This window comes from Panthera uncia, assembly GCF_023721935.1.
Source record: "Panthera uncia isolate 11264 chromosome B2 unlocalized genomic scaffold, Puncia_PCG_1.0 HiC_scaffold_24, whole genome shotgun sequence".
NCBI classification, from domain to species: Eukaryota; Metazoa; Chordata; class Mammalia; order Carnivora; family Felidae; genus Panthera; species Panthera uncia.
The window spans coordinates 22,583,831-22,608,451 of NW_026057580.1; the positions used below are offsets into that span (position 1 = coordinate 22,583,831).

The 24,621-nt window shown below is 37.8% G+C and overlaps 1 protein-coding gene and 1 non-coding gene across 2 annotated transcripts in view; one reads left to right on the forward strand and one right to left on the reverse strand.

Annotated features, from left to right (window-relative positions):
- Positions 1-23,447, forward strand: part of FAM83B (family with sequence similarity 83 member B) — a 194,368-nt gene extending 170,921 nt beyond the window's left edge. The window contains exons 3-5 of the mRNA XM_049653854.1: positions 12,015-12,179; positions 12,955-13,079; positions 19,969-23,447. Of these exons, the coding sequence (XP_049509811.1) occupies positions 12,015-12,179; positions 12,955-13,079; positions 19,969-22,270 (2,592 nt within the window). The 3' untranslated portion in view covers positions 22,271-23,447. The remainder of the gene's footprint in view (positions 1-12,014; positions 12,180-12,954; positions 13,080-19,968) is intronic.
- On the reverse strand, positions 9,245-9,358 carry LOC125939230 (small nucleolar RNA SNORA51). The gene has a single exon (XR_007462982.1). It is a non-coding gene; the product is annotated as a small nucleolar RNA SNORA51 (small nucleolar RNA).
- Positions 23,448-24,621: the final 1,174 nt, after the last annotated feature.

A 24,621-nucleotide genomic window follows, 5' to 3' on the forward strand; every position in this document is an offset into this window, starting at 1 on the left:
TTTTTTTTTTTTTTTTTTTTTTTTTTTTTTTTTTTTTTATCACAGTTGGTCTCTCACTTTACACTGCGGACTCTTTTCATGTCCCTTTAACTTCTTATGGGATTCCTGACACCAGCTCTTTTTCATTCCTGTGCAAGCCCATGGTCTAAGCTCTTCCTGGCCACACCTAAAGGAACACTTTATCTGCAACCGAGAAGTATTTGTTGTTTCTTTCAGTTACCACCCGTTTTCTGTTCCCTGTGGTCTTAGCACTTTCGTATAACCTAATTCAAAGGCAGACTTTTCCTCCTGTGCTGACCTCATGCCATTCTAACACCACTGAGATCTTACACCATCAGCCAAGTCACCTCTTTCCTATTTTGTTCTTTTGGTGTCCACCCAGCTTTTCAAGTTGCCTAATGCTGAAGTTTCAATGGTTAAAAAAAAAAAAAAAAAAAAAAAAAATTAAAAAAAGAACAAAGCATGGATGAGTGGGTGGGTGGATGGAAGGATAGACGGACAGATTGGTGAATGGATCGATAGGTAGGTAGAAAAGTCAAAGAATACAACTTTTTAGCACATTGTCACACCGTATGGGCTTTCCTTACATACAAAAATGAAACACTACTTTTGAATTTTAAGTTTTCTTATAATGGTGCAATAATTATGCATTTAATTTAGGTCTCTTATCCCTAGTGATCCCTGGCTAGCTGCCCTGTGTTGTGTTTCTGAAGCCCTCAGCCACTGAGTCTTGTGAAAACATCCTTTGCAAATTTACCTCCACCCCTAATTTTTATTCCTGCTTCACCATCCACATTGGGATCCTATACGTTTATGCTGCATTAGGATTGAAACCCCCCTAACTCCTCTACCTGCAGGTGGGTGTTCCAGTTTCTAACTCGTCCCATATATACCAACATATTAATCTTCTCAAGTATTGTTTTGATCACATCATTCTTTGGCTATGAAGCTTTAACTGTTAACCCTTTGTGCCTTATGGCATCTGTGATTGGATGGGCTTTCAAGGACTTCCCCTGCATTCTGGGCCAAATTGGCCATTCTAGTCTTGCTAGCCTTATGGCTAACTCCTCAGCAGATTTCCGTGTCTCAGCAGAATTGGATCACTAGCTGTTCCCACTCTAGTGCTGCCTTGCCTCTGAGCCTCCCTTATGATTCAGCTCCCATTACCGAAACCCTTCCTCCTCTTGAGGCACAGTTCTTTAAAGTTCCTAACACACCTTGATTTTTACTGTTTCTTCCCTCTTTCTCTTTCTGACTGCAGTGCCCTTCACTCCTTTCTTCATAACAGACACCCCTTTATATTGCAGAAATTCACATACACACCATTGCAAGCACATGGATGATTCTGTTTCAGAACAAAAAAGACCTCTCAGGAGTCTCAGGAAAAAAGTTAACTTTAGTCAACTTAACAAGACCTAAATTCTGGACCTTAGACTTAAGAGCCTCATCCATTTCTTTAAAGTAACATTCTTTTGGGGGGGGCCTGGGTGGCTCAATTGGTTGAGCATCTGACTCTTGAGTTCTGCTCAGGTCATGATCTCGGGTTCATGGAATCACGTCCCACACTAGGCTCCACACTGAGCATGGAGCCTGCTTAAGATTCTCTGTCCTTCTGCCCCTCTCCCCTGCTCATGCACTCTCTCCCTATAATAAAATGAAATAAATAAATTTATTTTAACCTAAGTTTTGAATAATGATGTCTGACATCAGATTGCCATTTTAACAATACCAGTTCTAAGGGCTCACTGTCCTAACAGATTTTAGTTATCTAGTTGTCTCATTCTCCCCCTGTGGCATTATGCATAGTAAGCCCTCATATACTTGAAGGTCACAAAATTGGAATAAGAGGAACTTGTCACATGACATTTAAAATGCATCTGGCGGGGCGCCTGGGTGGCTCAGTCGGTTAAGCGGCCGACTTCGGCTCAGGTCACGATCTCGCGGTCCGTGAGTTCGAGCCCCGCGTCAGGCTCTGGGCTGATGGCTCGGAGCCTGGAGCCTGCTTCCGATTCTGTGTCTCCCTCTCTCTGACCCTCCCCCATTCATGCTCTGTCTCTCTCTGTCTCATAAATAAACGTTAAAAAAATTTAAAATGCATCTGGCTCAGATGCCATTATTAAACTAACTCTACTTGGCCAATAGTACAGAAAGGTCAAGTTCATGCCTTCGGTCATTCCCCTGTCCTTCTGGACAATACTTAAATGAACGTGGGCAGTATTTATCTCTGTGACTCTGATTCCACAATTTACCAACCAACTGCCATTTTCTTCTGTTGAAGCATCTACTCTTGTTTATGTTACTGTCATTTATCTAGATTCATTTTGCTGTAGTCATAGTGTTCAGACCTCAGTCTCTCTGCTAACAGATGCTGGAGTGGTGCTTTGATCCACTCTTTAATGACATTTAATTCTTAGAAGGTAGTCTCATTCCCTTATTTAACAAGATCTAAGGAGGCACCTCCCTCATCTAGGCTCCAGGTACCGATGACATACAATTCTTAGTTAGAAGGAATTTTTCCCTTATAGTAGTTTGGTCATAATTTTATTACGGCAGATAACACATTGATCTACAAATGAATCTCTTATAAAATGGTGCCCTTCTTGAGAGCAGACACCATGTAGCTACTTCATCCCCACAAAAATTAATTAAACACCTGATCTGTTTCAGTTATACCTACCTTGGGAGCTAGTTAACAAAGTAAATACACTCAAGTTTTTGGAGTTAGTTACAGAAAGACCTAGCTAACCCAATAATTATAGAATACTTAGAATAATTAAATATATTTTAGTCTAAATAGAGGTTTTAATTAAAATTACAGTTTTTATAAGACTATAAGTTAACTTTTTAAGAATTTTCCACTCCTGGGGCACCTGGGTGGCTCAGTCGGTTCGGCATTTGACTCTTGGTTTCGGCTCCGGTCATGATCTCATGGCTTCGTGGGTTCGAGCCCTGCATTGGGCTCTGCGCTGACAGGGTGGAACCTGCTTGGGATTCTGTCTTCCTCTCTCTCTGTCTCCCTCTGTCTGTCTGTCTCTCTCTCTCTCTCTGCCCATACCTGACTCATTCTCTCTTTCTTTCTCTCTCTCAAGAGTAAACATTAAAAAAAATAAATAAATAAACATTAAAAAAAAAATCCTTTTGACAGATGGAGTTGGGTTTTGCACCAAGTCGGGGGGATTATAACTTGCTGGTTGAATGGAACCAGCTTTGGGGCTGTCTCCCCCTTGTCTCAGCTCCCAGTGTCATTACTGGGGGGAGCTTCTGCTTAGGCTTTGTCAAGCGGACTGTTATTGTGGTTATATAGGCTTGGAAGCCCTGGGCTCTTTTTTCCCCACCATCACCAACTCTCCAACACCTCAGCTCTGGGAGCTCATGCGAGGAGACCCTTGCCAGGCCAGATTTCAGGAAGAATCATTTTAGGGAAAGTACTAGGAAAATGAGAACATGTAAGAGGACTTAACTGAAATCAGAGAAAGGAGTATGGCTCTTCTTTGTACTTGCTTTCAGGCTGGTTAGGCCTGCTTCTAATTCTTTTTTTTCTTTCTGATTTCTTGAGGTATTAGGGTAAAAGCTATTTTAAAAAGCAAAGATGCCTATGGGGCGCCTGGGTGGCTCAGTCAGTTAAACATCCAACTTTGGCTCAGGTCATGATCTCACGGTTTGTGGGTTCGAGCCCCACATCGGGCATTGTGCTGACAGCTCAGAGCCTGGAGCCTGCTTTGGATTCTGTGTCCCCTCTCTCTGCCCCTCCCCCACTCATGCTCTGTCTCTCTCTGTCTCAAAAATAAATAAACGTTAAAAAAAAAAAAAAAAAAAGCAAAGATGCCTACTTGCACAGAGCTGATAGAAGGCTTTGCTAAAATTATTCATTTCTGTAGCTGTCTCAGTGCATCCTGACTACATAAAAATACCCCAGACCGGGTAGGTTAAGTAGCAGATGTGTATTTCTCACAGTTCTGGAGTCCAAGATCGAAATGCTGGCCAATTCAGTGTCTGCTGGGGTCTCCCTTCTTGGTTTATAGCAACTGTCTTCCCACTGTCCTGACATGGTTGTAGGTACAAGGAGCTCTCTGGGGTCTTTGTGATAAAGTCACCCTACCCATTCACAAGGGCTCTGCCCTCGTGACCCAATTACCTCCCAATGTCTCTATCTCCAAATGCCATCACACAGGAAATTAGGATTTCAACAAACGAATTTTGGGAGAACACAGGCACATTCTTTAACGGTGTAGAAGTATTTTCAGTCATATAATACAACGTAAAAAATGTAGGAAATAATTTTTGCAATGTCTGTTTGGAGTTGTCACACATGTATACTAGTTCTATAAATTTATGTTGCAGCCACAATATGACCCAAACATTCCCCCAGATGTTGAGTAATTGGGAGTAAATCAACAGTTGTTAAAATATAGAATTTTAGAACTTAGTAAAATGCAAGATCTTCTCTGGTGTATTTAATGTATGATAGACATCAGTGAGATTCAGAATCATTTCAGTGACTTCCCTAAGGTAATTTAAGATAGACCAAGCAAATGATATATTAATAACAGTTATTAGTATAGATACTTAAATACCTGCATTCATAATGTAGGCATTCATAATGTAAAGCTGTAACTTACTAAACAATAGTATACTGTGCACCATATATGAAATTTTACACAAAATGAACATTTTTACTTAGGCTGCAGAGGATAAGGACCAAAAGCACTTATTCTTAATATCAGCCTCTCTTTCCTCTGAAATCCACTTAGCTCATTGCTTTTGATATTACAGACTCAAAAAATATATATTCCCTAAGTGATCATTACTCTTGATTTCTATTACTCTGAAGTTTTCTAATTGTGTTGAATTTTATTAAAAATATAGCTATTATAGAACTCCATTAATTTATTTTTTTTTTAATTTGAACTCCTTATTAGCTTTTCTTCTGTTAGAAAAAAATAAATTCTCCTGTACCTATGCAGGCAATTACCAAGGAAGTCCGAACCCTTTCAAATGGTGCTTAGTATTTTGAAGCATAAAAGGCATGATATTCAGTTTTTCAATTTTGAGGATGATAATGACAGTTCTGTGACTACAGAACATTAACTCAAGGTATACTTACATTTCATGAAGTATCTAGGTCATATTAGAACATATTGCTAATAGCTTTCTTTCCTAATGGTTTACAATGAAAAAAAATAAGATGGGGCTCAAAATTAACATTTAAAGATTGTGAAACACGTTTCTAGGGAAGTGGAAGTATTGAACATTAACATTGTGATAAACATTCTCTATCAAATCTGTCTAGAATTTTCAGTTCTTTTCATCCTATCGCTAAGTTCTGCCTTACCTTTATTTTTTGGCATTTTAGTGCATTTATAGATATGAGCATTACACTAAGAATAATGACTTCATAATCTCCAGTCAATATCACTCAGTAGAATTTAGATATTTTCAATATGAATATTGCTATCAGACTCATTTTCTCAAGACGGTATTTTGGCCAGATATTTAATTTTTCAGGATTTAAATTGCACTCCATATCAAATCTAAACAGTGTCAGATTTACAAGACCTTTCATAACCTATATAAATCCTAACTAAATTTATTCCATATCCATAAATAATGACCTTTGTGTTTAACTTTAGGCTAATTCAATAAACATTTAAAAAAATATTACTATCATTTTCATTCTAATCTTTGCCTCTTTGTCTTTGCAATGCTGGTCTTCCAGGTTGGATGGCTAAAAATAATCTTTACCTTTTTTTAATTGATTGATTGAGACTTGGGGAGGGGTAGAGGGACTGGGAGAGAGAATCTTAAGCAGGCTCCACACTCAGCAAAGACCCCAAGGCAGGCCTTGATCTCACGGTGGAACTGTGGGATTACTACCTGAGCTGAAATCGGGTCAGACGCTCAACCGACTAAGCCACCTAGGCACCCCTTTACTCATATGTAAGGCTTATCCATGAAGCTCTGTTAGTCTGTTTCCTTCTGCCCTGTACCCACCCCTAACAACCATGTACATATGGAGCATTTGTTTTTCTTCCTCTGAATTACTCTTCCAGTGTATTACTTAATTGATTATATAATCTCCTGAGTGGCCTTAAATTGTGTCGTGATTATGAACTTATGAGAAATTTAGTGTCAGTGTTTATGTTAAGTTCATTCAGTGTGACCTCCAGTGTCTGGGTCACTTTGAGAGAATTTGCTACTGTGAGAAAGGTTAAGTGCAAACCAACATTCTTGAGTCAGGTTCTCAAGCTACTAAAAGATGTGAAGTTTCACTCATTTTTTTTTTTAACTTTTATTCATTTTTGAGAGACAGAGACAGAGTGCATGTGGGGGAGGGGCAGAGAAAGAGGGAGACACAGAATCTGAAGCAGGCTCCAGGCTCCAAACTGTCAGTACAGACCCAAATGCATGGCTCTAACCCATGAACTGCAATGCGAGATCATGACCTGAGCTGAATGAAGTCAGACGCTTAAGACCAGCTGAGCCACCCAGGTGCCCCTTCACTCAAATCTTAACAATGACCCAGGATTTCTTTCTAAAAATGTTCTGAGTCTCATGTGGCTGATGAATGCATTTATTTGTTAACTTTTTCAGTAAGAATAAAACAGGAAATAGTGAAGAAGCAAAAGGAGAATTTAAATAGTATATAATATCACAGTGGTTTAATAAATACCATTAATGTGACTGACTGGTTTCTTTATTGACTTAAAAAGTCAATTGATGTACCTTTTGAAAAGCCTTATACTAATCGGGTATATATTTCTTTCATTGTATATAGTCATTTCTACAGCATGATGTGATTTAGGTAACTAACTGGGAATTTAATACTTTCAGATCAGGTTTGGCATACTTCCTTTGTAATTATTATCCCTTTCCAGGAATATACCCACCATAAAAAAAAAAAAAAAAAATGAGCTACATTTTATTTTGCCTTTCTTGGCACAGCTGAAATTTTCTGTAGACTTTTTATAATTTTCCATCTAGTGAGGGTGCAGGAAACCAGAAGTCCTGATAAGCTACCTGACTCAGTTGACATCAGATAAGCTTGTCAAAGATGTGTAATCTAGTTTCTTGGATCCTGATCCAGTGTAATATCTGTCACACAAGAGAGACTATAATTTGGTCTACATTTAGTATGCTAGAATCATCCATTGGCTGACTGACTTCAATTACTTTTTGCAAACAGAAACCTTTATTTATCGTGGTGATGTGTTTTGTTCATTTCCAAAGTCTTAATTAATTTGTTACATGAGACTCTATCAAATAAAAGATAAATTCTTTAGATGTGCTGATTAATTTCTTAAACAATACCATGTTGCATAATAGTATTTCCTTATTTAAGAAAAATTCCTCTCTTTAAAAAAAGACTGTTCTATACATACATTTTTAGAATTTATTATGTAAAATAAGTTTATAATATGGACATTTTATTTTCCTTATGTCAATGTTCTATATCATCATACCACTTGTTATTGCATAATAAATGCATTAATTAATTTGATGTGATTTAAAGGTTTTTCACATATTTAATTTTATAAAGAATATGCACAAGACATGAATGAGGTTGTTATCACTATCTGTTTCCTTCTTCTGGCACCTCCTACCATTCATAAATAAGAAAGGGGGTCATGTGAGGCTACTTAAATGATTGAAATTGTTCTTCCTAGAAAAATATCTGATTGAAGTATGTTTCACAGGTAGTTTGAAGAATATCACCAACTTGTGTTATTTGGGTGTGGTCCAGTATTTCGTTATAACACTGTATTAGAGTAAATAAAAACAAGTTTAGGGGCGCCTGGGTGGCGGCGCAGTCGGTTAAGTGTCCGACTTCAGCCAGGTCACGATCTTGCGGTCTGTGAGTTCGGGCCCCGCGTCAGGCTCTGGGCTGATGGCTCGGAGCCTGGAGCCTGTTTCAGATTCTGTGTCTCCCTCTCTCTCTGCCCCTCCCCCGTTCATGCTCTGTCTCTCTCTGTCCCAAAAATAAATAAAAAACGTTGAAAAAAAAAATTAAAAAAAAAAAAACACACAAAAAAAAAACAAGTTTACATATTATCCGTAGCTTTCTTCATCTTCTAACATATTCACAATGGTCCATGACATTATTCCGACTCTTGTTGCCATGTGTGTCTTCCATTCCTTCTCATTTCTTGACATGTTTTGTTCCTTGGTCTCCATCACTCTTTTCAATACTGTTCCTGTGTCAACTGTATATTAAGAGATCCTTCTAAAGACCAGTTCCTTGCCTCCCATGATCTTGTCCTACCTATACGTCAGCCATTGACTTCCAGCCATATCCTTGATAATAGCATAGCCTTAATTGAAGATCCTTTATAACCTAATTCAGGTATCCCCATCTGACTATCACTTCTATATATATTTCTGCCTTATTCCCTCTGGTACCTACTAGTATCTAATATTCCTTTATTTATTTCTTTTTCTAAACTGTATGCTGTGGAAGCTTCCAAAAATAGAAAGTTGTATATAGAACCCTCATGTACTATCAGCCACTTTCAACAATTATCAATTCATTGCCAATTTTGTCTCATCTACTGTGTGAAGTAAATGTGAAGTAAATAAAGGTAACATTTCATGTTTATATTAATAACTATATTTTAGATAATACATGTTTATCTTTTATTATATTACTATCAACATAAAAAATTAACAATAATTTTTTAATAGTTAACTGGTCTTTTTTTAATTTAAAAAAAAAATTTACGTTTATTTATTATTCAGAGACGGAGTAAGACACAGCATGAGCATGGGAGGGGCAGAGAGAGGACGAGACACAGAATTTGAAGGAGGCTTCAGGCTCTGAGCTGTCAGCACAGAGCCCGACGCAGGTCTCGAACCCACCAACTGCAAGATCATGACCTGAGCTGAAGTCGGACATACAACCGACTGAGCCACCCAGGCGCCCCAATAGTTTTTAACCCCAGCCAGACTTCATATTCATTGATCCCACCGCCATTTTACTGCCTGTCACATCCATGACATCCTTTTTCCTCTCTTTGTCTAGTTTATTTATTTTTTTATTTTTATTTTGAGAGAGAACAAGCAGGGACAGAGAGAGAGGGAGAGGGAGAGTCCCATTATAATCTAATCTCCTTATACTCTCATGGCCACAACTACATCCAAGGTTACATCAAACTTTTAGCCTGCTCCATGTTTGTATCCCTGCAGCTGACTAAAGTTGGAGAGTAACTGACAGCTACATTGACTATTCTCATTTTATTTACTTATTCTTCCATGCCCTCCCATTCGTAGTACAGACCAGGCAAAGGGCCTGTCTGATGGTTGGATTTACTCCTTTCTGTGCAGTCAGTGTAAGAATACAGCCTGGGGTAAGCACCATGAGGTTGACTGTTCTCGTTTTAAATTTATGGTGAGTCCTTATTACTGCCCTGTAATTAAACTGTATTTCTATGGTCTACGCTCTTTCCTACCATCCTATTTAATACCCCTTTCTTGATCTTTTAACATGTCTTCCATAATCTAGGGTGTTCTTAGTTGCAGATCTTGCTTCCCAGTTCACGGGAAAAATTGAAGCATTCACAAGAGGTCTTTCATAGCACCATTACCACACCTGCCTTTCCACCAGCATCTGCACCCTCATAGTTGGTTTTCTGTCTTGATGTTATGGATGATCTTTTACTGGTCTTTATTCTCTGTGCTCTGATTACTTTATGTTTACATTAGATTCTTTTATTACCTACTCAAAGACATTGTTCCAGCAATTCTTTCCGTCCCCACCCACCTCCCACCATCTCTTGCATCATGAATTTTCAGTCTTCACTGGAGCATTTCATTAGCATACAGACATGCTATTATTTCTCTCACCCTAAAACAAAACAAAAAATTACAACTCCTCTTGACCCAGCTTTACCCATGGCTACCTCTTCATTTCTATGCTTCTTATTACAGCCAAATTACTCAAAAAGAGTTGCCCATACCTGCTATTTTCAGTATCTGTCTTCCCATTCCCTCTTAAATCCCTTACAGTGAGGCTTTTGCTCTTACCATTCCACAAAAACTGAAGTGACCGTTGCTGTTTCCTTCCCTTGTCTTAGGACTCAGTCCTTGGTCTCCCTTTCTATTTATCCAGTCTCCCTTGGTGACTTGGATTTAACTGTCATCTCTACACAACTGACATTCCATTGACATGTCTGGCCTAGACTTCTCCAATTAGCATTCCACTTGGCTCCTCATACTTAGCTAAAATTTAGTATAGCTGGATTCTTCCTTCTCTCAGTTGATGACAACTTGGTCCTTTAGGTGGATGAGGCTAAACATTTTAGAGTCTCCCCTTTTCCCCCCTTTCCTCTCCCATTCTATGCTCAATCCATTCAGAAATCCTGTTGCTCAAAGGCCAGCATTAGGCCATTTGATGGTGATGTCACTGACGGTGACTAGGACAAGGACCATCCTTCTCCTAGCTAACATCACCCCTCACTTAAATTGCTCCTTTAGTTCTAACTGGTCTGCCTGTTTCCACCCTAGTTCCTACCCTTAGGATCAACACAGTAGCCAGAAGAATCCTTTCAAACATAAATCAGATATATTACTACCTCCACTTAAAAGCTTCTAATAGCTTACAGTCTTATTCAGGACAGAATGCTGAAGGCTTTATGATACCTTCAAGGCATTGTGATTCCTCTCCATTTTTCATTCCATTTCTGCTGTCTACTTGCTGTTTCTTGAATATGCCAGGCAAGCTCCTGATGTTGGGCCTTTGCACTGCTGGTACCCTCTGTCTGGAACACTGTTTCTCAAGATATCCACGTTGATGACTAACTCAATTCCTTTTTATGTCTCTGCTCAAAAGACAATTTCTCAAAGAGACTTACCCAGAAAGGCACAAACCCAACCTTCTCAATTTCCAGGGGTTCATGATCTCCCTTATTCTGTTTTTTTCCCCAATAAACTTATCATATGATAACATATTACCGAATTTATCTATTATATTTATTGCTCCTGATTTCTTCCCCCACTTAAAATGTAATCTTCACCAAGGGCAGGGATTTTGTGTTCTTCTGTAGTGCGTAGAAGGTGGTCAGTCGAATGATTCCCCTTTTTTTCGGCATTATTTCACTCCCACTGCTTCTCAGAGTCAATAATGGTTCTCTTGCCAATAGTTAACTTGGACTGTCTCCATTTTAGGGGCCTGTTTTTAAAGAAATTTCTCTCTTTGTTCATCTTCTTAATCATACTGCCTTTGTGACTTTTTTTTTTTTTTTTTCACTTATTCTGTCTGTTAAGCTTATTTTAGGCAAATGTATTTAATTTTCTAGTCTTCAAATCCTATACCTTTTCTCAGCTTTGGCCCCTTCCTACCTAGTTTCCATTTCTGTAAGATTTTTTTTTTATGTTTATTTATTTATTTTGAGAGAGAGAGCAAGCAGACAAAGGGCAGAGAGAGAGGGAGAAAGAGAATCCTAAGTAAGCTCCGTGCTGTCAGTGCAAAGCCCAGTGCAGGATTTAATCACATGAACCATGAGATCATGACCTGAGCCAAAATCAAGTGTAGGATGCTCAACTAACTGACTGAACCACCCAGGACCCCCTGTAAGATTTTCTTTCTCTGTCCCAGTACTGCCAAGACATTTATTATTGACAGCTAGTTTCAGAGAGCTTGCTTTTCCCTAGAAATGCTTCCCACAAAAACTTGTAACACTTGTTTCCACCTTCCATCTACCTGTCCCATCCCGCTACCCTACTTGCACCCTTGCAATCTGTAATTTGGAGTCACCCTTTGCTCAGCATCTTACTAAACTGCAGATTTCCTTTTATTTAAAGCCAGTATGAAATTATTTTGTGCTACAAATCTGTATGTAGTCACTTGTTTATTTTCAATATATTTTTGTATCTTCTATTTTAGGAAGCTGCATACACATTTGTGTATACATTTATAAGTAATATGTGTTTCATTATTTTCTGTTTTATTGCTGGAAGCAAGCAATTTATAAACCTTTCCCTATTGGGTATCTAAAATTGTTTTGCCTTTTTATCTTTAATAGGTCATTGCTTTAGTGATGGATATATTCACAGATGTGGACATTTTCAAAGAAATAGTGGAGGCATCAACTCGAGGGATATCTGTATATATTCTGCTTGATGAGTCCAACTTTAATCATTTCCTAAATATGACTGAAAAACAGGGCTGTCAAGTTCAACGACTCAGGGTAAGAATTCCATGTTTGTTTTTTCTTCAATTATTTTGTGTACCATTTTTATCTCAGTTGAATTTAAGGCAAGTTAAGCTATATTATTCCAAATATATCTGTATATAATATGTATCTATGTCTACATATATGTAACACACACAGAAATATATTTAAGGTGGCATAATGATTAATCGCAGAAGGGTATGCTTGTACTTTTTGAAATGTGACTGAAACCACACATTCTCATGATGGTCTATAAGATGCTTTTCTTGATGATGGAGCACTTAAGTTTCTGAGTTAACTTTGCTCAGTCATAATGAGTGCTTCAGTTTCTCCATGCATATAACCTTGAAACCACTGACTCAAGTGATTCTTTCATTCAGATGTTACTTATCACAATCATTAGGCACAGTGTTTTCAGTTACATGTGGCTTCTTTAAAAAAAGTGTGGATTTTCATTGTAGTTATTGTGGAATCATGCCACTATAACCTGAAAGGCTGTCTTACAATAGGATCCTAGGTGGTTTATAAAACCGTTCTGTATAAATGTAACATAATGCCTCCTGTTTATGTTATGCTAAGATACATCTATATTTTTTAGTGACTTTTTCTTAGGTGTTTTTTGGGGGGGTGATGTTTAAAAATTTGCTTTTACTATTTTTTGTTATGTGTTTTTTACAAAAAAGATTATTTCAAGTATACTTTTTTGGTACTAAGATTTTATATTGACATATATTTCACATTCAAAATATCTCCTTTCTAGTTATAACTTTATATTTACATGTAATTCTAGAATATTCAAGTGCGGACAGTAAAAGGCCAAGATTATCTTTCAAAAACAGGAGCAAAATTTCATGGAAAATTAGAACAGAAGTTTTTGTTAATTGACTGCCAGAAAGTTATGTATGGTTCTTACAGGTAAGATCATTGTGTTTACCTCCAGTATCATTAATCATTTATAGAATTTATTAGTTTCAAATATTAATGTAATCTGTTTAGATATTTCTTAGAAATAAAAAAGAACCTTTGCATGGAAGCTTGGAGACTTGGGTTTCAGTTCTGGCTGTACCTCTAAAGAACATTAAGACATTGGGGAAGTCATACAACTTCCTCGTGCTCCAAGTTCTTCATCCCCAAATTGAGATGGGTAACAAACATTTCAGGTTCCCTATAGTTCTCTAATGCCAAAAGTTTTTGTTCCTTATGAAAATCGTTGCAGTATGAGCTTAATAACATTTATTCATAAAAATAGAAGCTCTTTATTGTTTTGAAGAACCTGTCAGACAGATTATTTTTATTTTAGTATTATTAAGAATCTGATAGTCAGTCATGTAGTCACTATGTATAGTACTACCCAAAATGCATTTCAGAGTCTGGCTGTTAAAAATGCCATAATAGACACTAGACAAGGTTACACAGGTTACTATTATCGGCATCATTCAAGGTCCCCATTGGGAGAATACCTCCTCCATTCCTCTGTTCCGGCTAGTCTCTTCTACATATGTCATCCCCAGTCCTTACCACTTATCTACAAAGCAGTTGTTTGCATCTACATTTATCAGTGATGAAACTGAAGTTCCAGAAGGTTAAGTGACTTGTCAAAACCCCACAGCTAAAGGCCAACAGCAGTCCAGGGCTGGCAGCCCAGTCCAAGCTCTGCTTGTTCCAGAGTAAAAGTGCTGCCCTAATACTCTCACAGATTCCGGGCATCAGTCCTGAATGGGATGTACAATCAGATTGTATCAACAGGCAGATTGAAATACCAACAAGCACATGTGAACTTCTAGGTCACCAGGGCAGCACAGACTCCCAAGGAGCCAGGAGAACTATGGGGGTAAACAGGGCAGTGCGAGGGGAAACTTTTGCTTCTTCTCCTAATAATTTAAAAAGTCCACAAGAAGGAGCCAGTATGTTGATGTGATTGGCCATGGGCAAGTTGTTTAACTTGGTTCCACTTAGGTTTGCTCCGCTGTAAAAAGGATAATCCTCGAGCCTATCTCACCTTCTTGTCATGAGAATTAAATGAGTTAATGCATCCGTAACCCCTAAAGTCAGCTATTATTTTAGGTATATTTTAGCCCCTACTACCTGGTAACTTTCCCTTTAAGCTCAGAGACCTTTTTTTGAAAGTGCTGTTTGTAGTTCTAAAGGAAAACTTGTTAAGAGCAGAAATTACAACCAGTGCTTGAAATTAATGAGTCCCTTTAAAGACTCATTATATGTGTATGTATTTGTTCAGACCCACTTGGTTTTACAGGGTTTTTAATTGAAATTTTAATTAAAATTAGGAGTTCGCTTGACTTCTAGAATGGTATTTATTAATCTCACCATAATGAATGCTTTCTGTTTTTATTATTTAACTTGACTTTTAAGATTACCTTGAACCATAAATTCACCTTAACTTTGTTTTGCTACCACTAGGCATTAATAGGTGCTGTATATTGAGATGACAATGGCTAAACTACTTTCGAATTGATATTGGGAAAAGCAAACAAACCACAGGAACAAAAACCCTTTATCTTTCTATGTACATCATAAGCCAGAGGCAGAATTTAAGTTACTATTTATGGAAGTGAGGATCGAATGCCTAGTACTGCAGATGATAAAAATTCACCCAAACTCTTATCTAACAACTCTACTTTCCTTATTAGTCCATGTTAATTTTAAATACACTTCTTGAAAAAAATATGGTTGTCAGCCCTTTTTTTTTTTTTTTTTTTCTTTTCTTCTTTCTACTAATTATCTTGGACCTTTCCTGTTAACAGTATTCTAACAGGATCTGGTGGAATAATTATGAACCAGTCTTCATAGAAACTGGTTAAAAATTTAATTATTTTTGGTGAAAACCAGTCTTTGTCTCATATTCCAATATCACCATCATTTTCCTTATAGCCCAAATCAAAATGCCACTGTCTTTAGTTCAAAATTCTTTGCCCTAAAACGTCTTCCTATTCTAAACTGCAAGCATTTATTTCCAGAGAGGCCTGATGTCAGCACTAACCACAGTCACACATTGTGTGACGGTTCAGTCATTGTGATGACAGTTTTATCGCAAAAACAGGACAAGTGTTTTGGTCTCTCATAATACTAACATTGATGAGATAAAACACATATACTTTTTATCAATGTGTGCAAATTGAATTGTGAATTGGATGCCCTTGTTTGAAATTGTCGTATGAAATCTGGAACATATTTAGTAAAGTAATGTCTACAAATTTGACTGGGAGAGAATTTTATAAGCATTTTTTTAAATCTTGCTGTCTCTATAAAAGCTACTTTCACAAGACAAGTTTCACCGAAGTTGTTGGCTTCCAGGTGCCATCTCTGGTCAGACTTGAAGATTGTCACATTGAGAGATCCATGCTACAGCCAGCAGCATGTCACTGCTTTCACTCCGTAGACTTCCCTGTGTGATCCCCAGCCAGGAACTCAGAGTTTTTGAGCCTCTTTTTAATAAGTAAATTCATAATCACATTCCCAACTGCAGGAGTGTGACAGTGGGTCTGGGGGGAATGGGAGTAGTAAGTTCACTTTATTTTTTATCTAGGTAAATATGTGCACACTTTTTTAAAAATCAAATATTACTAAAAGATATGTAATACAAAAGTTTTTGTTCTCCATGTCTCTCCATTGCTGGATCCTGATCTCCAGATGCAATTATTTAATTCTTTGAGCTGCTTCTTCCCATACTTACTCCATTCTCTTACATAATGTGATTATACTGTGAATGCTCAATCTATCACTTTTAGGTATTATGTCTTGACTCTATCGTATGATGATTGAAGGGTTATATTTCTATTCACCCATATCCACTTTCCCTCCTGCTTGCCATTCACCCCGTACAGTTTTATCAAAATTGTTTGCTAAGTAAGAAGTCTCAATTTACATTACTAAAGTTGTGTCAGAATTGATCGCTGATGAGTCATAGAGTCATTTGTGATATGCTTCCTTTTTTATAACAAAGTTAATAATGACCATTTGGTTTTGGTTTTATTCATTGTCTTTGCTTTCTGTTTATCTATTGCTATGTTTTTTCCAGTTGATTCTGAAGATTTCTTAGCACATGAACAACTTTTCCAAATGCTCAGTTACTGCCAAGTTTGTCGTGTCCAATCTGGACTGGCAGATCTTTAACCTGAAACACTGCTAGGGTTCTGCAATTTCCCGTATTCCTGGGCAGTTTGAGCCACAATTTCTTGTATCCCATCTTAATCCTATTTTTCCTTCTTTTTTGTTTCTAAGTCATAGTTTTTTCTCTCATTTGCTCAAGAATACTTTCCGTCAGCATGGAATTTTTTTTTAAGTCCAGAAATTTATAATTTTAGGTGGTTAATGACTTAACTAGAGATGGAACTCTAAGCTGAATCATTTTTCCTTCAAATTTGAAAGACATTGACTGACAATCAAACATGCTGTTGAGAAGTCTCAAACAGTTATTATTCTTTTTATGTAACTTTTTTTTTCTCCTTTCTAGAAACATCTAAGGTTTCTCTTTATTCCCTGCTATTCTCAAATTTGTTATGTTTCTAGATCTAGGTCTTTTTTATTTATTGTTCTAAGCAATCCAAGTACTCATGTCTTTCAATTCTGAAACAATTTCTCATATATTCTTTGCTCATTTCTTCTCCTCAGTTGTCTCTATTGTCTCTCTCTCTGGAATTCTTATGAACTGGATATCTGCTCCCATTGTTTTTTTATTTTTTTCCCCTATGATTTTCTATCTGGGAGTGGATAGAATTGTAACGTCTGGGGGATTTTCTCAATTGTTCATTCTAACACATCTATTATAACTTAATTTTTTTTTTTTTTTTTTTTTTTTTTTTGCTATAGGGGCACTTGGGTGGCTCAGTCGGTTAAGTGTCCGACTTCGGCTCAGGTCATGATCTCATGGTTTATGGGTTCCAGCCCTGAATCAGGCTCCATGCTGACAGCTCAGAGCCTGGAGCCTGGTTTGGATTCTGTGTCTCCTCTCTCGGCTCCTCCCCTGCTTGTGCTCTCTCTCTCTCTCTCTCTCAAAAATAAATAAACATTAAAAAAAAATTTTGCTATCAAATATTTTGAATATCTGCAAATTTCACCATTTTCAAAGTATCCTTTGTGTGTGTTTTTTTTTTTTTATAGATGCATGATCTTCTCTATTGCTTTGAAGACACTGATTATAGTTTTTATGTGTCTGTGTTTTTATACATATTCTTATTTGTGCATTTTCTGTTTTCTCCATTTGTCTTTCTCCTGTTTGTTTTGGTCTCTGTTTTGCATCTAAGTTTTTAAGCTTTATAAGGAATCTTCTAAACTTTCATTAAATGTCTGCTGATCTTTTGCTACGTATTGATAAGGGACTCAAATGCTTATTGGAAATCGCATGGGAAATCCTTATCAACTGTTGGGTTTACAGGAGGGTGATTGGCTGAGGTTCTCACATTTTATAGGAAGTTCCCTGAAGGTCAGTAAAACAATTCTTTTATTTGGGGCTATTCAGTGTTTCCAGAGAATAATCTTCAAATTATTGAAGATTGAATATATACCCTTGAGTGTCTTCCTTTTACATATCACAATATTGTTTTCTGATTTACCAAACCTGGAAAACTTTTCCAGTTGTAACATATTCCCCAGTACCATTACCTTGTCAGTTTCCTAAGCTCAACACGTGGAGGTTATTTTTATTTCAGAAACTATACACATCCTTTAGGACATGCAGATATTCTGGTTCTCTCTTCTTGTTACTGGCTCAACATTTTTACTCTTTATTCCAATTTCTGTACTGGCTTAGGCTCTTATCACCTTATGTCAATTCTTTTACTCATCACAGTAAATGCAGTCCCTCATCCTTCACATCTGTGTTACAAAGAGCTACCGGGAAAAAAATCAGTCCTCAAACATCTTTTTATTTTAATTGATCCGAATTTGGAAATAAATCCTGTACAAACTCTCTGCTTTCCAGATTTTCCCCCTTTGCTCATCAGTCTGTAATAAAACTTCTTTACTTCAGCTAAACAGAATTTGTTTTCTCTGTTCAACCAAAAGAGGGCCATTCTTGCTTCCTTTCTTTTCCTGTATGTTTCTTCTTCCACACAAACTGTTCCATGCCTTTCGTGCTTGAACTTCAGGGTTATCTGGCTTCTTTCAGAATACAGCCAAAACCCTGCTTGTCTCTGGGGCTTTTCTCATAGGTGATAGCTGACTATTCAATTCCTTTACTTGCTCTTTCGCACAAATTTTATATTCATATCTGCAGTGGGGTTGAAAATTCCTTTAATCATTCACATTGTGTCACTTATTTTAAGTCAGCCTGGTGGCCCGCACATCTGCACAAAAAGACCACCCGGTAAATGATTCTTCTCATACCATGCTTTCAATAAGCATACTAGACAAAACTGAGTATATCAGAATAGTAAGATTCTTAAGTTGTACACTCCTTATGATATTTTGTATATTTTAAATTCTTACTCTACACATTCTCTTAGTATTTTCATCTGCCTTTGCTATTGTGTCCCCTCTATAAACAGTAAGCTCGTTCATTGTAGAGAATGTCTCTGTCTCCTTTTTCCTTTATTAACCCCTGTTATGTCATGTACAGTATTTGATATATAGCATACTAGAGATTCCTTTTTTAGCTCAGTGACTCTGTGTTACATTATCTAAATTTTTACATGTCAGATTTATATTTTTATATGAAATTCCAACTGTCATTTTTAAATTGTAGAAATTCCACAAAGTATTATAAAGTAGTTACAAACATTAACTTCCTAGAAATTGTATTTTATATTAAAAGATCTCACTTGGCATCCCAAAGCCCTGGCTTCCCAAAGTATACTTACTAAGTAGGCCACAGAGATAAAATGCATGTATTAGCAAAGGCCTATCTTGCATTTTAACATTCTAGAACTATAAGGAATGGTAGGATTATGCTAGCAATTTGGACATGAGGAAACTGAGGCCCAAGCTCATGTGGGTGGATAGCTCAGCAGAAGCCAGGTCTCTCAACTTTCCTACTGATACTGGCTTGCCTGCATTCTGCCAGGATGCTCTATATAAAATACAATGTTTTTTATTCCATAACATCTTAGTAGGCAATGTGCAAAATGTACAGCAGGTTTTTCTTTGGACTTGTAGAAAGTAATGTCAAAAATTATGGGTAGTTTCAAAGCCAGGACTTGAATCGCTTTGTTATTTAAAATATGAATGGGGGCTGGCACCTGGGTGGCTCATTTCGCACCTGACTTTGGCTCAGGTCATGATCTTGCAGTTTATGAGTTCTAGCCCCACATCGGGCTCTGTGCTGACAGCTCAGAGCCTGGAGCCTGCTTCGGATTCTGTGTCTCCCTCTCTCTTTGCCCTTCCCCTGCTCACACTCTGTCTCACTCTCTCAAAAATATACATTAAAAAATGTTTAGGGGCACCTGGGTGGCTCAGTTGGTTGGGCGTCTAACTTTGGCTCAGGTCATGATCTCATGGTTTGTGAGTTCAGGCCCTGCGCTGGGCTCTGTGCTGACAGAGCCTGCTTTGGCTTCTGTGTCTTCTTCTCTCTCTGCCCCTCCCCACTCATGCTCTGTATCTCTCTCCTTCAGATATAAATAAACATTAAGAACATTTTTTAAAAATGTTAATTATGAAATGGGGGAGTAGGGAGTTCCAGGGACTGCAAGCAAGTAACGATTGAAGATGTTCTAAATTGTCGTAGCTGAGGAAAACAAGCAAAAAATACTCTTGTTGACATTAAATGACAAATTTTGCTTAGTGGATTTATATATTGTCCTTAATCTTTTAACAGCAAAATTAAAATTTTCCCATTTTGATTCTTTTCCAGCTACATGTGGTCGTTTGAGAAAGCTCACCTCAGCATGGTTCAGATAATCACAGGACAACTTGTTGAGTCTTTTGATGAAGAATTTAGAACTCTTTATGCCAGATCCTGTGTCCCCAGTCCATTCGCCCAGGAAGAATCAGCAAGGGTGAAGCATGGCAAATCACTCTGGGAGAATGGCACCTACCAGCGTTCAGTTTCTTCACTAGCTTCTGTTTCCAGCCAAAGAAACCTTTTTGGCAGACAGGACAAAATTCACAAACTAGACTCTAGTTACTTCAAAAACAGAGGGATATACACTCTAAATGAACATGACAAATATAGCATAAGAAATCATGGCTACAAGCCTCATTTTATTCCAAATTTTAATGGTCCAAATACAGTCCGTCAGTATCAATCCAGTCAAATAAATGAAAATTGGAAGAGGCATAGTTATGCTGGAGAACAGCCAGAAACAACACCATACCTGCTGCTTAACAGGGCTCTGAATCGAAACATCAATCCTCCAGGTAATTGGAAAAAGCCTTCGGATAGTCTGAGTGTGGCGTCCTCATCACGAGGCGGCTATGCAGGTCACCGTAATACACCTGCCCAGAGTTTTGCTGATCGGCTTGCCCAGAGAAAAACAACAAATCTCGCAGAAAGGAACTCAAATGTGCGGCGGTCTTTTAACGGGACAGATAATCATATTCGATTTTTGCAACAACGAATGCCAACCCTTGAACATACCACAAAGTCGTTCTTGCGTAACTGGAGAATCGAATCCTACTTAAATGATCATTCAGAAGCTGCACCTGATTCAAATGGATCGGCTCTAGGTGACCGGTTTGAGGGCTACGAAAGTTCCGAAAATTTGAAAGCCAACGCCCTTTATACTCATTCTCGGCTTCGTTCCTCTTTTGTGTTTAAACCCACTTTACCTGAGCAGCAGGAAGTTAACAGTTGTACAACCGGCTCCTCAAATTCAACTGTCGTCGGTTCCCAGGGAAGCGACACACCTAAGGAGGTCCTGGACACCCCTACGAGTGTACAGCATGTGACAGACAAGCCCTTGCCGGAATCAACTCCGAAGCTCCCATTGCAGTCGGAGGCACCCAAAATGCACACCTTGCAGGTTCCCGAAAACCACTCAGCTGTCTTACATCAAACTACAAATGGCCATCCAGAGTCAAACAACTATTTATATACATCCTTGTGTGTAAATAAGCAGACAGAAAATCCAAAGAATCAACAAAATGAGAATCTGCTCAAAAGGCGAAGTTTTCCATTCTTTGACCACTCAAAAGCCAATTTAGATCACGGACACAGTAAGCATTATGTATATAGTACACTCACCAGGAGTCGAGTTAGACAACCAGAAAAACCCAAAGAGGATTTGCTGAAAAGTTCTAAGAGCATGCACAATGTGACTCAGAGCGCGGAAGAGGACAGGGAGGTCATCAAGAGAGACCCTCCGAGTGGCACTACCACCAAGTCAATTTCCATTGCTGCTTTGCTTGAAATGAATAAAGATGAACCTAGCAAAGAACTGACTTCAAAAAAGGAAGTTAAAGGTTCGCCAAGTTTTTTGAAAAAGGGGTCTCAGAAGTTAAGGTCATTACTTAGCCTTACCCCAGAAAAGAAAGAAAATCTATCCAAAAATAAAGCACCTGCCTTTTATAGAATGTGTAGCAGTTCTGACACGTTAGTTTCTGAGGCTGAAGAGAATCAAAAACCAAAGAAGTCAGAGCCAAAAATTGATTCATCTCCCAGAAGAAAGCGTTCTTCCTCATCAAACTCTCAAGGCAGTATTCACAAGAGTAAGGAAGATGTAACAGTTAGCCCATCCCAGGGGATCAGTTCTCCATCCGAGGAAGGTAGTAAAACAATACCTTCTTCAGGTCCAGTTGAGAACAAGTTCTTGGAAAGGGCAGGTGATGCTTCTGCCCCTAGATTTAACACCGAACAGATCCAATACCGAGATTCAAAGGAGATTAATACAGTTCTTGCTCCTGAAAGAAAACCAGCTTCTTCTCCAAGACCAAAGCCCAATGAGCTTCTAAGATCTCACTCAACTGACAGGCGCGTTTACAGTCGTTTTGAGCCATTTTATAAGATTGAAAGCTCTATTCAGCCTGCAAGCAACCTGCCAAATACTGGTGTGCATCGCCCAGAAATAAAATCCACAACTGTGGGCAATAGTTATGGCAGGTCCAGCCCACTGCTTAATTACAATACTGGTGTATATCACTCATACCAGCCAAATGAAAACAAGTTCCGAGGATTTATGCAGAAGTTTGGAAACTTCATACACAAAAATAAGTGAAATACTGTAACTTCAAATAGTTTTAAAAATACAAATGACTGTAACTATAAATATTTGTCCAAAGAACCCTGTGGATGGTTTTTGTAACATGCCAATAGATTTCTATAGGGACAGAGTTTGGGGGTATGATGTAAATGTTTACCAGTGTACTAATGTATACAGTAAAGTTCTGTGTGATAAAGTTAGTTGTACTTAATTGCAGTGTAGATGGAATGTCTCTATACACATGACTTTTAAATGGTAGTGGTAAAAAAAAATGTAATTGTTTTCTTCGGACTGAAGATCTACTTAGGTCTCAAAATAGAAACTTTAGTGGAGAGATGGTGTATGGATTTTAAGCATTCATTCTAAAGCCTTTCCCTTGAAAAAAGGATCATTATACTCTCAATGGCCCTTTATAATATATCTTTATGGGTTCTCATATCTTCACATTATGAGAAAATAGGACAAAGCCTTTTTGGGTTTTAATTATCTTTAAATTCTACAGGGTAACTTGTTATATTTTATTAGTGTTTTATTAATTTTCCTGTGGAACATATGCAACTGGTTGGGCAGCAGCAGTACAATTTAAGTTATATAGCTCAGCACATCTTTCATTTTAACTGAGGTGTTTGCAGACTCTCAGCCTCATATAGTACATGGTAGGAATTTCTTTTCCTAATTTTTTGAAACCATCCAGGTTGTCTTTCTTTCCACTCTGGACCACGGGAGCCTATATTCCACTCACCAGTCAGCTGCTGAACTTTTGTAACCATTCCTTCTTTGAAACTTAGAGCAAGCAATAGATATTTGGGAAACTTGAATTGTAAACTTCTGCCTAAATTTTTATCTTGGATTAGTATGGCAATGCTTAGTGTTTTGCTTACAAAAATCCATGATCTTTTTTACGCTGTGCCAAATACAATATGACTGTGTACTGTTTTCATAAAAGTTCTGTGATGAAACTGAGAATTGGTATCTGGCCCATTTCTTCCATGACAGTCGAGCCTGGTTGAAAGTTCTAAATCCTTCGATATCTTAATCTGATGATGATATTTACATCAGAAGATACCCTTTGCCTTTCTTAGAGTAATGAAATTAAAGGCCCACATCCATTAAAGAGATTTAACTTGACTTGACTTCATCCACAAAGTACAGAATTCAAGAAACAATGGATCATTTGAGAAGTGTGAAGTGTTTCTATAAGACTTTAAATATATTATTTAACAGCTTCTGAGCTGCAGTGTGGCCAATATGTTGTTTTAAAAATTCAAGACTAAGTTAAATAATGTCTATGTCATTAAATTAAAAGAACAGCCTTAAAATGTCAGCCATTAAAATAATTGTCCATAGTATTAAAATACCATGATAAGAACATGACAAGAGAAAACATGACAGTAGGGAAAATAAAACCTAACATTTATTGAGCACTTTTATAGAACCTATAGTTCCCACAACAATTATTTTGCGGTACCTTTGTCCTCATTATTTGTAGGTGATGATTGAGGTGATAAATGAGAGGTAAGGCCCCTAACTCACACAGTTAAAAGGTAATGGTGCTAAAGTGTCTAACATGCAGTCATATCCCTCCCAAATGTGTTCAATATTGGCCTCACCTGAACTATTGAGAATCAAATGAGAGAATGTTTATATTTTCTGATTCAACAGTAATCCGCTAAGAAAGGTTTACTTGAATTCCACTGGACAACAAGGACACGCAGGGGCTTAAAATAATCATAGTAGGTGAGATAGGGAATGAAATTGACATTAATTTCCGATTGTAACTTAGCCGGCCAGGTTTAATTGCTAGGCCACCATTTTGATCTTGTGCTGGTTAACCTGTGACAACAAAAAGAAGGAAAAGGAACTATAAGTGAATTTAACCTGTGTTTGTGCTAGGGAAAGCAGTCCATTGGGTTAGGAAGCTGGGCAGGGAATGGAACTCAATGTTAAATATATGATCCCCTTAACTCTTGACAATGGCCCTGTGAAGTACGTACATCCTTTTTTGCAAATGAGTAAACTAGTCCTCAGAGAAGTTACAAAATCTTCCAAGAGTTGCATGGCTCTGAATTGGTATAACTGGGTTTAAACACAAAAGCCTGTAGTTTTAATACCTTTTTTTTTTTCTTTTTGAGAGAGAGTGACCAGGGGAGGGATACAAGGGGGAGTTGGCCAGAGGACCGAAGCTGGGTCTATGCTGACAGCGGCAAGCCCGATGTGGGGCTCGAACTCATTGAACTGCAAGATCATGAACTGAGCCAAAGTCGGACGCTCAACCAACTGAGCCACCTAGGTGCCCCCTGTAGGTTTGGTACTATACCTTACCATACCTTGTTGGCTTCTACTCCACCATGATTGAGGAACCTTTC